Raw genomic sequence first — 13,539 nt, 5'->3', positions numbered from 1 at the left:
TCATTCCTTAATTTTTAAATCTAGAATAATGTAGCACGTCCACAACGCCGAAAGTGCAATTGAGGGATAGGAAACTTGCAAAATAGTGCCTGCCTTCTCCTGTACGTAGCCGTGGCCATGCCACTCACTAGAAGGTCTGGCTGGAAAACAACTATGATCTCCACCACCTGGGCTGCAACAAGTCTGGCCTGCAAACCAGAAGACACACCATAGTGTGCTGCCTTGTTTTTGTGTGCTCCCATTTTTAGCGCTGTTCGTTTTTGCAAGTTACCTGGGCTGCAACAAGTCTGGCCTGCAAACCAGAAGACACACCATAGTGTGCTGCCTTGTTTTTGTGTGCTCCCATTTTTAGCGCTGTTCGTTTTTGCAAGTCATGTACTAGCTAAGTCATCAACGTACATTATATAAGTGCATCAATTTGTAAACGCAAAAACAGTTTTGTTTTAATATCATCGTTTTTAAATAGTATAGCATAGGGATGATAAATTTGATGCGAAGTCGCTGCATGCCTCAGCTATGAAAAAGAATCAAAAACTTTTGTCAGAAGTTAAAAAAAGGGTTGTTTCAGCAACACAAAAACGTGCATCCTCGTTGTTAAAGCGTTCTTGTCTAGGGAGTGCTAGGAGTTTGTCTTTGCGTCGTGTGCAACCTCCACACATATCTATAAGAGGGAGAGAGGTAAAGGAGGGGAAGGAGTGGTAGTTGTCGGCGGAAATGTCCCCTGAAATAAATTTCTGGCTACACCACTAGTACTGGTACAAATGGTCACTGACAAATTTTGATGGCCTGTCTGCAGCTTGCTGTGCCTATGCATAGCACAGCAACAATAAATTACATTTGTTTAGTTCTGTCGCTAATACATGACCGTATGATGACGAGATTGGCACATTACCTTGCCGGCTGTGGTCCAGCCAAGCCACTGGCCAAAAGTGCGTGTTCGTTTCAAATGGGCGGTTGCTCTTGCTGAGCACAGTTGCTGACTGATTTTTCAGACGTGGACGGGGTCGCGCGCGTATCCACACTTCACTGCTGTGGCCATCAATAGCCTGTGCGTGTGATCTCGCACTCAAATGCCAATGAGGTGTATGAACATATTGATGATGCACTTTCCATAACGACATGTCGCCAGCCTTCTTCCCTAGTCATCGGCGCATTTTCACCGTAGCCACGCACAGAGATGGTTAGGCCTGGGCTTCTAGGCCCAATTCAGCTTCATTAGGAATTGGCAAACAGTACTACTGTTTAGTGCCAAGTCGACGTGGTGGCAACTTTGTTCACTGCCGCCATATTTGTAACCACCTCACGCGCGAATTTCTAAAAAATTGAGTGGCATGCTGTATGGCATCGGAAATTTCAATCGCCATTAACATTGGTTCTAGGGATAGGTGGCAGTGCTGCTTGGAACACTAAATAAAAATTCAGGTTTGAAAAACAATGTGTTAGGTTCTAGGGATAGGTGGCAGTGCTGCTTGGAACACTAAATAAAAATTCAGGTTTGAAAAACAATGTGTTAGAAACATTGGTCAGTGACTGTTGGTGTATTTGAAGTTTTTCCTACAATGATACCTATTCTGAGCCATATGCGAACAAAAATTTGCTTCATGATAAGCGATCCTGTGTCAAGGCCTGCATTTTCAGTTTCATTACAGCAGGAGAATATATACAGTTAAACCTCGATATAATGAAGTCACAGCATTTTCCTTCTTTATATCGTGATTTCGTAATATTAAAATTCGATCTCTTGTGCAAATAAATACCGTCACCAATGGACTTTTCTTATGTGGAAGGGGCCTCAGAATTTTCCGATTTTTCTGGCAACCAGAAAAGGCAAACTTGAATGAGGAAAAAAAAACTTTGCAGAATTTCAGAGTTTGCGATGAAGGATACGGTTTCATGCCGTGTCGACAATATCTTCACATTGGCGGTACAAAACGAAGACAACCACACTTTCGCATCCACTATGCCCCACGGCTGATAGTGTCACCTGCAGTGGGACAATGCTACCACGAAAAGCACCGGCAGTGGAGAGCGAATGCTTCATCTAGGCACACGTGGCAGATTACCTCTAAAACAGGGTACGCATATCCGCTCAGCCACGCTGAAAGTGATGCACAGCCTCGAATTAAAAAAATAGATGCATACCAACCCTGCGCAGTCCCACCCTTATGCACACATGTTCACGTTACGAGTTCGCTCCTCTCCCTCCTCCCCCCATTTCTTCTTGCTAGCAGGGGAAGACTGTGCTCATCAAGATACCACCCTTCTCTGCTCACCCTTGCATGCTTTCACTCGCATCTAAAGCATACAGCTTGCTGGTCACATTATGATCTTATGACAGTTGGACTTTATACGAAAGACGATGCTCCTTTGGCAGCTCATGGCTTGTTCTCAAGCAGCCACATGTAATTCTACCATTTGACCATCCATGTCCCTGGAAGTTTCCATTTATTGTCTAGGTATTCCTTTGCGGAGGCAGTGAAGTTTTGTTATATTGAAATCGTGTATAAACACACTTCGTTGTATTGAGGTTCAATATATATATGGTGTGGATTCTATGCACAAGTTAAAAAAGTTATTCTTCATTATATGGAGAATTTCATTATATTGAAGTTTGTTATATAAAGGTTTAGCTCCACTGAAATTGAGCTTGGCCAACCAAGTTTTATATTTACTTTTTAATATCCAGTAATTTGTATCCATGTTCATTATATCGAGGTTCGACTGTGTTTTAATTTATTTTTTAACTTTGTTTGGTCCTGGTGTAGGTTTCTACATTTTATTACTTTGCTTGCAGGGTTTTCTCTCAAAGCTGAATTGCAACCAGTGCTTTGCTGTAAGCCATAATGTCACTGACTCTTTCACAAATTAGGTGTATAATACACCCTTTATAATATATGGGCCTGTTTGGAAGATGGATTTGGTTTCTTGACACTATGTTTGAACCTGGAAAAACACATTTTATATGAAACACAACATTCAGTTAACTAGGCTGACCGGTGCAGCACAGTATAAAAGCATTACTTGATGCACAAATAATTCGTAAAATTTTTCAAATTGCTGCGCAAGTAGCAATGCACAGTGTGTCTTATGTGTCTCTCAGTTGCTTAGTGTTTCATGTGCCCAAGCGGTTTTCAATCTCGCCTCCCATTAGAGAGTTCTAACTTCTCTGCAAAGTTCTTACCGTTTACCAGGTTGCCGGAGAGATGTACGGAAGCAACAACAGTGGTAACAACATATTGTAACACTTCAGCTTACCGCAATGCTTTAGATACGTTTTCGTGTTATGTGAGTGTCCTTGCCATAAAAAAATTAAAACGCAATGTGTTTATGATTATGCCATTGCCAAAAATTTACACCAGCAGTGAAGTAGAATACACTTCGTTACTACACACAGTAATAATTCTGTGTTTGTCTGGTTGAGTTATGCGGCACCAGGTGGTGCCATTAACCTGGCCACTCATGTTTATGTCTCCAGTAACCTGGTAATCTACAAATGGTAAGAAGTTTGCTGACAAACTAAATCTCTTTATTCATTCACCACATCTGGCCTTGTTGACTCTGCAGCATTTACTTCATTCAACGGCTGTCTAGAAGTGCATGTAAGATAAACTTGCTTTTTACAAAATATGTAGTGTTTTGTTGAATCCTAAATAAGGCAGGTGTCAGTATTTGTGTGGGTGTGTGCGTGGGTGTGGGTGCGCGTGCGTGCATTTTCTGCCAGGAAAATAGGACAGGCTTCAGATTTATGGTACCACCGAATGATCCCTTTCAGTCAAAGTGATTGCTGCTTTCTTCAATTACAGTAAAACTTCGTTATAACAAAGTTTAAGGGGGGGTCATAATTACTTCGTTATAACCATTAGTTAATTATAGCCACTGTCCATTTCTATCCACAATTAGCAAGCAAGAGAGGATGTACTCACCACCAAATCTCGCAGCAGCCCGCCACGCAAAAAAGAAAACAGCCGTCACATGGGGAAAAAAAAACAAGCGAAAAAAAGACAGCAAGGAATTGCTACTTTATTCACGCCGAACGGCTCATCACTGATCGATCAACAGCACACCAGCTGGTGGCTCACTTCGCAGAACGAAAGTCCTTGATAGATTTTTGCCGCGTCTTCTTCAGGCGAATGATGGTTTTTTCAGCTGCAGCCGCTGTTTTGAGTCTGTCCTCGCCGTCATTGTGAGCACCAAAGAAGCGGCGCAGCAGGTATGCCGCATCCAGCGCTTGTGTGGGTGTCGGTACATCGGGTTCGCCAATATTAGGCTCCGGGCTGTCGTCGACACATTCATCACTGTCGTCGTTAGGCATCCCCCTCACCGCACGCATAATTTCCGCTTCTGTTAGCTCTTCCATCGTCACCGCGTCAGTATCGGCACTGTCGTACATGCAGAAGGTGTCGCAGTTGAGTACAACGCCGGCATCAAGGAGAGCGTCCCACGACGCTAGGGCTTGATCGCCCGCAGCACCCTCATTGGCGGCAGCACCGAGAGCTTCGCTGTATAACCGCCGCTGCTGATGCCAAATGAGGCATGCCGGAAGCAATTGGCGATTGTGCTTGCCAGTACAGCTATCCAAGCAGCCTGTAGCAGCTCGATCGCCATGTACAAGTCGATTGTGGACTCGCGCTTCATGCTCATATTAAGCAGAATCCGGTCGGTCATGCGCTTGCAATAGCCTGACTTAACGTTCATGATAACTCCTTGGTCGAGGGGTTGCACATTTGCAGTGCAGTTTGGCGGCAAGAAATGTAGCTAGATGTTTTTGAGCACAGCGGCAGTATGGTGGGCCGCACAGTTGTCCAGTACGAGGCATATCTTCCAGTTCAGCATGCCCAGCCACTCGTCCCACTCCCGCAACCATTGTGCGAAAATTTATCTCGTCATCCAAGCCTTACGGTTGGACACATAACTCACTTGGAACTTTCGTTTGCCTTTGAAGCATCGGGGTGACGCACTTTTGCTGACCACGAGGGCCGGTACCTTTTCCGACCCATCCATGTTGGCATAAAGCAACACGGTTACGCGGACCTTGCTCTGCTTACCGCCCTGGCAGCGTTCACCTTTGAGGGTCAAGGTTTTTTGCAGCAGCATCTGGTAGAACAGGGCTGTCTCATCCGCGTTGAACAAATCCTTGGCACTGTATTTTTCTAGCAGCTATCCAACGTTTGTCTCTGCCCACACCACTGCAGCTTCGTGGTTGACAGACTATGCTTCCCCGTTGACAGTCCTGCCGACGAGGTCGTTGCGCTCCTTGAAACGCTGCAGCCAGCCGACACTCGCCACAAAATCGTCGGGCCCCATGATGCACGCGAATTCCCTCGCTTTGCACTGCAACAGTGCCCCACTCACAGGAGCGCCACTTGCTCTTGCATGCAAAAACTACTTGAAGACCGCCTTTTCTACAGCTTCGAAAGCGGGGGCTCGCAGCTTCTTTCTGTCGCCTTTTACGCCACGTGCGATAGCACTGGTGACAGCTCCTTTGCTGCTCAAAATCGTCGACAGCGTGCTCAACGCTACGCCGAAATCTTCGGCCACTTCTTTCTTCTTCACGCTGGACTCTACGGCTTTCAGCATAGCCACCTTCTACTCGACTGGTATCGTTCTGCGCTTCCATTTGTGGCAACATCCTTTGTGGCAATGGGAACTCGCACGAACGAACCAATAGAAACACTTAAATTGTTGATGCACACGGTGGCAACGACGAGCAACAACAAAACCATAGTCGGTGCCACCCCACGCACGCAGCGGAAGAGCGGGCGGCCGGCTTCGGAAACTCCGCCGCTTCGGTGGCAAAGGTAATTGGCTCCATCCATCAGGAGGGTGAGAAAGTAAATCTGCTTCCATTGCACAACCTCCTAGATAGGTGCACCCGCGTGCGCCGATCCAGGAGGCCGTGCTCTTTCACCCCTCTTCTCAACTCCTCTCTCCTTGCCCTCCCTCGCAACTCCCTCACCTTCAATTGTGTTAGCGTGCGCCCCCCAGTTCGGGGCCAGCTTAGCCCGCTGCATGAAGTTATGTTTCGTTATCTGCTGTTATCGGGAAGCGTGCGCTGGCTGTGCTGCTGGGACCGACGTGGGCAGTTTTAGTCAGTTTTGTGATCTTCGATAGCTGTGTGCTTGTGCACCGCAATGTTTCACCGGTTTCCTGACTCGCACTGCTCGTGCATCGTGGAGTGATGCATGAATACCTCAAGAACAAGCCCTACAAGGTTCTTCCGGGTGCCTAAAGGCAACAGGTGAGCACGCAGAGCCAGTGACATCAGAAGGCGCATGTACACGAACACGGCCCTATGTATATGTGTGCTTCATGAGTTTCCGGACGTGGTTGCACCTTGATTGTCCTACACTTCCCTCTTACCAGTAGAGAAAGCTAGATCTTCCTCCTCATTATCACCTGGTCTATGACTTGTGTTTTTCTGTGCCAAGTCTAATTCTCCAACTTCAGTAACTCGCCCAGCCTTCTATTCCGGTCGCTGTGCTTTTCCTGTGTGTCACCGTTCTACAAACTTACTAACAGCTGAAAAATTACCTCAGTAATTGCCATTGGGAAAACCACCTGAACAACCTTCATGTGTAGGCATGATAAGCTTTCTTTTTTTCTTGAAAGCATGAGCATTGCAAGTGTCCTATATGCAGATTTTTGCGGTTCATGTTTATTACACAAAGGAGTGCCCAGTAGGTATGACGTAGTTAGTGCCTTATGACGTAATAAACGAGTTTTGCGCCAAAACCACACCACAAGAAAGGAGAAAACACGAGCGCTTTCTTGTGTGTGTGGTTTTGGCGCAAAACTCCTTTATTATGTCGGATAACCAACTAGCCCAGCAGTTCACTCTCCATAAGCGAAGTAATTTTACTGCTAAGATTGCATTCGTGGTGAAAGAAAAGTCGTGGTGTTGGCTTAATTTACCTGGTCTTTGATTGAGGAATAGGCCTTTCTGCGAATGTTTTTTATGTGCTGTTGCAAAAGCTGACTACCTTCTGCTCCCCCTTGCCACCGTTACTCTAGTTAAGGCCAAGTTCTTGTTTTTTTTTTTTTTTTTTGTATGGCTATCGGTAAAACAATCTTAGCATCTTATTCTATTTTTTAGGTATTTGCGTGTCATTGTTTTTGCCATTACCAGTGAATTTTCCTTTTCTTTAGTTGTCATGATTATGTCATACACGTCTTCCAGTTTTGTGCAGTATCTCAGTGAGTATATCAGAAGCTCTCAGTGCACGTATCAGAAGCTCTTGTACACTTTAGTTTTTAGGACATTGCATAAAATTCTTTTTTATATATGTGTACATGAAACGGCCTTCTCATTTTCTTGAGTTTCTTTTTATTATTATTATTATTTCACTGTCTTTGAACTTCTGTGTTGTTTAGTAGTCATGTACATGTCATGTATTTTTCATTTTTGTTCATTTTCTGAGCATGTATCATATCAAATTATGCAAAAATCTTTGTTTTTGGAAACAGTAGTCAATAAAATGAGGCCAGAAATCTGTTGTGTTGGAAGTGGAATTTATATATGTTCTGGCATATGCTGGCATACTCACAGTATGGACAAGACTGCGTGCATGCAAACACGTAAAGAACCCACGGAGCATCATGCCCCAGTTCACAATGCCAGTGTATGGCCTAGCGCGCGCGCGCGATAAGAAAAAAAAAAAATGCGGCACGGACAGGCAAGAAAAAAGCAAAAGTAAAAGTGCGCAGGGCATGGCGAAGGGTGGAAAGGGAGCGGAGCAGGTTGTCATAAGAAAAACAAAAGGAAAAAAAAACCCAGAGCGCTAAGGTGAGGAGGCGCCGCACGGCTGCTGTTCCTGTTTCCATGACAATGTAAACAACCATGTGCGCCGCCATTTTACCATAGTATCGCCCTCCTGCTAGGGCTGTAACTGAAGGGGACCTTGGCGCTAGCGTCGAAAGAGCATCTGCTTAAAAACAACCAATGGCAGCCGTGCAAAAATTCACCCCTGGGCGGGCGAGTCCACCAGTTCCATGGGAAAGGGGAGATCAGGAGACGCGCACGGGAGACACGAACGTCGCGTGCTATAAGACATTGACCTGACGGGTACCAAAATAGTCGGCAAATGCTCGTTGTGGAAAAAAGAAATTGCGAACGATTACGTTACTTCCTAATGCGAAATTTGAGCACAGCTCTTCAGCTGTTTCGGTTTTTCTATATACTGAGGCAAATAATTCGAGCGGGACATGTATGTACAGTTACAACTTCTTATTCTTCAATTCTTCAAGAAACACTCCACTCCCAGTTCTTGATTGTCATGAAGGTACTTTGTGGTTGGAAAAATAAAGGGATATATGCTAGACTTGCTGCACCAATGCTTGGTTCGGCGTAGCACACCTCTGGATTCTGGCGGTGACGGTGCTGGGCCTCTGCTCGGGCAGCTCGTTTAGCAGCAGCGGCAGACGAAGGACTTCCACTGGTTGCCTCGCTCATGGCTCAGAAAGAGCTGGCTGAGAATAAACTACTTATATAGGCAGATGGATATAATATGAACCGTCTGTGAGCCTTGGACAATCCGTCTGGTGCGGAACATTTCGCACCAGCTGCCACAAATGGAGCGTAGCTTGGTGCAGCTGCCTCGTTTATCAGGAGGTTGTGGGAGGCAGCGCGTAGGTGCATAGGAACGTTGCACGGCGAAGAGATGGCAGCGACTGACTGATGCCGCTAACGCTGCTAGCGAGTCAACTGAAGGTGGCTTTGCGTTTCGGCTTGGGATGAGCGCACCGGGATCTGCTGATACCGAGCCAGTGCTTCGGCAACCGGAGAACACCGCACATGATCGCCGCCATGGAGGAGAAACTGGACGGAAGGGGTACACACAGTGGCGAACGGTGGCAGCTATGCGTTTCGACTTGGGTAGCAGCACATCATCGAGATCAGCCGCCACCGAGCTGCGGCGCTCTGATTGCCACCACACATGGGTGTCATTGGAGGAGGAGCAAAAAGATCAAGGCTCGCACCGTGCGCGAGAGATGGCGCCAGGAGCGCTCGCAGCTAGAGCAGCGCACTGGCCCTGGCTACAGAGCTGGTTATGGCAAGGCATGACGGTGCCGTGAAACACAGGAACGGGCACCAAAGAGCTGCGCTCTAAAGAAAGGTTCGTTATACCCATTGCGAGGAAATTTTAGCTTCGTTAAAACTAGGTTTTCAGTACATGGGCATCTATTGGAATTTTAAGGGGAATGACAATTAGTTCATTATATCCCGTTTTGTTATAACGAGGTTTTACTGTATACTTAATACTAAAACATGAGACCATTTGAGAATCGCTCATCCAATCTTAATTAGCCAACTAGCACTGTATGCTGGTTAGCTGCCATTTGGTGTTGGAAATGGTTGTGTGAGAGAAAAGTGATTGATTACTGTGTGCTTTTTTTAACAGCCCAGCCTCCTGGTATCCCAGAAATATCAAAGAAGTCGTTGTCTGAGTGTTCAGTCAAGGGAGATGTGGAGTTGTTCATTATTGGAAAAAATTTTCTCAAAGATACAAAAGTGTTGTTCAAGGAGCCTGCTTCTGGTGAGTATCACTTGATATTATATTTCAAGTAGTAACATTGGTTATTGTCTAACGTTTCTAGCTTCTTGCATATGTTATTAAAGCGCAATATTTTTTGGTTGCATGAAGGATTTGTATTGCTTCATAAATACAAGTACTGATAATCCGTGTCATCAATATGCTACTAATGCTCTTGTTTGCTGTGCATTCAATGCAACTGCTTTCTACTTGCAGATAATTTGGGAGACTGTGAGCCAAACTATGTTTGGGAAAAATGTGTTGTTCCAGAAAAGGAATATTTGCAGCCGGTAAGTGGGCGAATGTAATAGAGAATGTTAGCCCTGCTATTAGCAAAGCTAACAGCAGAGCTAGATGTTATAGCATCTTGGAATGTATCCACTGGCAGCAATGATCTGTGAAACAAAATACAAGTCTTGCATTCTTGTCTGAGCTGCTACACACACAGCTTGGGCAGAGCTACCTTCAGATAATTCAGCTTTAAATAATTAAATTACTCGAAATAATTGACTGGATTAGGTAAATAGAAGTCTGGTTAACAAACAGGAATTAGTCGATCCCGGATATATGCAACTCGAATATATCGAATGCTTGTCTATATCAAACATTTGTAAAATCCCCTTGAAAATCCCATAGCGGCGTACTATGCGTACATGGAACTCCCGTTCACTGCCACATTTTATACATCGAATGCTGTGCCACACCATGCCACATCCCAGCAAGTGTGCTTCTTCTAACAGAGACACAACTAATGCTGACAAATCTGAAACTGCACTGTTTTAGGCGATGCTGTCAAACAAGAGATTGAATCTGGAGGGCAGTACTTGCAATGAAGGAAATATGAGCAGGGTGCTGTCAATTTTGTTTGCTGCACATATAGATGGTTCGTGCAAAGTGCGGTAGTTCGTTATGGGCAATAGCAGATCTGCACTCTGCTTCAAGGATGCATAAAGCCTCTCAGTCCAATACCTATTTCACAAGACAGCGTGGATCACTCAATCTTTTCACTGAGTGGTGCCGGGCATGGGATGCTGAACTGGAGGTGCTGTACCGCCAGCTCTGTCTTGTTGGAGACAAAGGCTTTGCAGATCTGCACTCTGCTTCAAGAATGCATAAAGCCTCTCAGTTCAATACCTATTTCACAAGACAGCGTGGATGACTCAATCTTTTCACTGAGTGGTGCCGGGCATGGGATGCTGAACTGGAGGTGCTGTACCGCCAGCTCTGTCTTGTTGGAGACAAAGGCTTTCCACGAGCAGCATTTTGGAATTCTGAAAGTGGCCAAAACGAATCCGACCCCAAACTCCACTTGGACGAATCTTTACATTACAGTTTGAATTTAACATAACCACAGCATGCCACATCCGTACTTTGCAGAAAGCCCCCCATTGCAGCCACAACATGCAAGACTCGTCACTACGCGAGACGGGTCCGTGCTGAACAAGTTTCATTCGGGCACTTACAGTTACATGGGAGAGGTAATAGCCTTGGATGTTCTGCAAGCTGAAAAATCCTTTCAAAAGTAACAGCATATGTATAGTGTCAGCAGTCACCGACCCAGGGGCCATGGGGGAAGGGCTGAGAAGGAAGGGACGTACTGGCCATAAGAAGACGTGCAGACTTTTAGGGTGGCCGAGAAGCAAGGATGACTGGTTGCAACAGGAAGCCAGTTCCAAAACCCAACACAACAGTCCGCCTCGCTCATTGGCCACATATGACAGTCAGCCATTTAAACGCCTTATTGTTGGTATTGTAGCAGGCATACGGCCGGGCACGTTCACGCGTGATTCACAGTACAAGTGCGCTGATTGCGGCACAGCATGTATCCATACAGGTTAGTTCACTTCCGCGGTGCGTTCATTTCTGCCTTATCTTAAATAAATATCAGTAACAAGCCCTTCGACATGTGCGAGGCACATCGCAGTCTAATGTCCTGGCAGCGCGGGCTTTTAGGATTAACATTGCAAAGACCGTTCTGCAATGGGAGTGCCTTGCAGCATTAGTGACCAAGGAATAATACAACTTTTTCACATTCAACACGGCCTTTAAGAAAGAAATTAGGTTCCTGCTTTTCACTGTCTTGGGAAACTGTCAGAGACATGCAGAGATTTTTTCAGATAGGCATATTTTATATTTCGAAGTATTGATATATCGAACTATTGAACATTGAACAATCCCCTTCGAGTTTGATACAGTTAAAGGGACTGACAACTGGCCAGAATGTGTTGTGAGACGTTGATAGAAATGAAATGAGCATGCATTATAGTGATTGAATCTAGCACACTGTTCGCGATGTAAGTAGGAATTATAATTTTAAATTGGCAAAGAAACTCTCAAAAACCAGTAAGTGGTAACGCCAGGCGGTGAAATCTTTGTACTTGAGATGTATGCTATGAGATTACTGCACGTAAGTCAACTATTATTAAGTACAGAATAATTATTGCTCGAAATTGCAGTTGGTATATTATTAGAGAACCAGGCTTTGTTCAATGCTTCGATAATCAAAATCGCACACACAGATACAGCAACACGCTGAACTGCGTATTGCGTGTGAAAGGGTCATTTCGTTTTCAATCCGATTGGTTTTGTTTTTACTGGTTAAATACAAAAGCAGTTGGACTGGAAGCCACGAAAACACATAGCTTTATTCCAGAAATACTTTAACACTTCGGAAACATGAATTGCAAGAACATAGACTTGATAAAAAAAATATACTTCTCAAAGCTAAGGCCACACTTGTCTGCCTCCCATTACTGCCGGCGTATAATCGCTATCGCGCTCACCTATCACCGTTTTCAGGATGCTCCCAGTGAACGACTACATCATCGCCGCAGATAGAAAAATTCTGATAAAATATGTTCCACGGCATTTTCCGCGTTACCACTTCATGATTAGACACGCTGCCCAGTAAGCTTTCCATTGCACTAAAAAAAATGGGTACTGTGAAAATTGGTTGTCAGTCCCTTTAAACCTCAATATAATGAAGTCAGTAAAATCTGCAATTTGCTTCGTTATATCAAAATTTCGTTCTAGTATTGAAATTCGACCTTTTATGCAAATAAGTACTGTCGCCGAACAATTTTTCTTGCATGGAAAACGGCCACAGAATTTTCCAAATTATTGGGCAATCAGAAAAAGTAAATTCAAATGAGAAAATTCATTTTGATAAGTTTGGGAGTCGGCGAGGAATGATATGGTTTCATGCCGTGTACGTCACCGCTATCTTCTCAGTGGCATGAATTAAGCGAACCCAGCCATGCTTTCACGTGCGCTCCACTCCACGGCTGATAATGTCACCTGCATTGGGCCGGACGACACTATCAGAAAAAGCACCAGCAGCGGGGAGCGAATGCTTCGTTTGCCTCTCGCTCCAACAGGTCACCGAAACTCAAGATTACGCAACCTCCAATACTAAACGTGCGATAAGTCAGGATACATGGTGCCATGCCGTCTTGGCCCGCCCACTCTTTGCATACACAGCAGATTGCCTCTAAAGCAAGATGTACGGCTGCATATGGGCTCCGCCACGCTTACAGCCATGTGCAGCCACGGCTGAGATGCACGCCAACTTACTCCCCGCCCCCTCGCTCACGCTCGATTGCATTACCTCGAGCTTGCTCCCCTCCCCCTCTTTCCCTTTGCTCACGCAGAAATGCGGCACTTGTGAAGCCACCATCTTTCTTCTCCGGGGATGGAAATGCTGTGCCAATTACGCCATCTTGCTCCAAACCATCAAGCTGTGGCAACCTGTGCCAAAACACTTAATTTTGAATGATGTTGCCAAATTTAGCATGATGGGCACATTCAGTTGCAACCACACAGCCATAGGCATGTGTTGGCTAGTGCTTGGCCCTGCAATCCAAACCTAAGCAGTCCATTTCAGCGTCTGCATCTTTGAGTGTGGTGTGTATGGTGGCATAATAGACGATAAGCAATGCGAGAACAAGGTAAAAACGGGAGCCAACGTTTCGACAAGTGGACTTGTCTTTTTCAAGGCGACAAATGCTTT

The 13,539-nt window shown here is 45.3% G+C and overlaps 1 protein-coding gene across 4 annotated transcripts in view; it reads left to right on the top strand.

Moving 5' to 3' along the window:
- The window catches only part of LOC142565267 (uncharacterized), a 111,868-nt gene that overhangs the window by 67,413 nt on the left and 30,916 nt on the right, over nucleotides 1-13,539 (top strand). For all 4 annotated transcript variants that reach the window (XM_075676248.1, XM_075676247.1, XM_075676250.1 and 1 more), the window contains 2 exons: nucleotides 9,399-9,533; nucleotides 9,747-9,820. In XM_075676248.1, coding sequence (XP_075532363.1) covers nucleotides 9,399-9,533; nucleotides 9,747-9,820 — 209 coding nt within the window. The remainder of the gene's footprint in view (nucleotides 1-9,398; nucleotides 9,534-9,746; nucleotides 9,821-13,539) is intronic.

The sequence above is a fragment of the Dermacentor variabilis genome, chromosome 1 (assembly GCF_050947875.1).
Source record: "Dermacentor variabilis isolate Ectoservices chromosome 1, ASM5094787v1, whole genome shotgun sequence".
Lineage (NCBI taxonomy): Eukaryota > Metazoa > Arthropoda > Arachnida > Ixodida > Ixodidae > Dermacentor > Dermacentor variabilis.
Note: the sequence above shows the minus strand (reverse complement) of the source record. Positions and strands in the feature narration are given on the sequence as shown.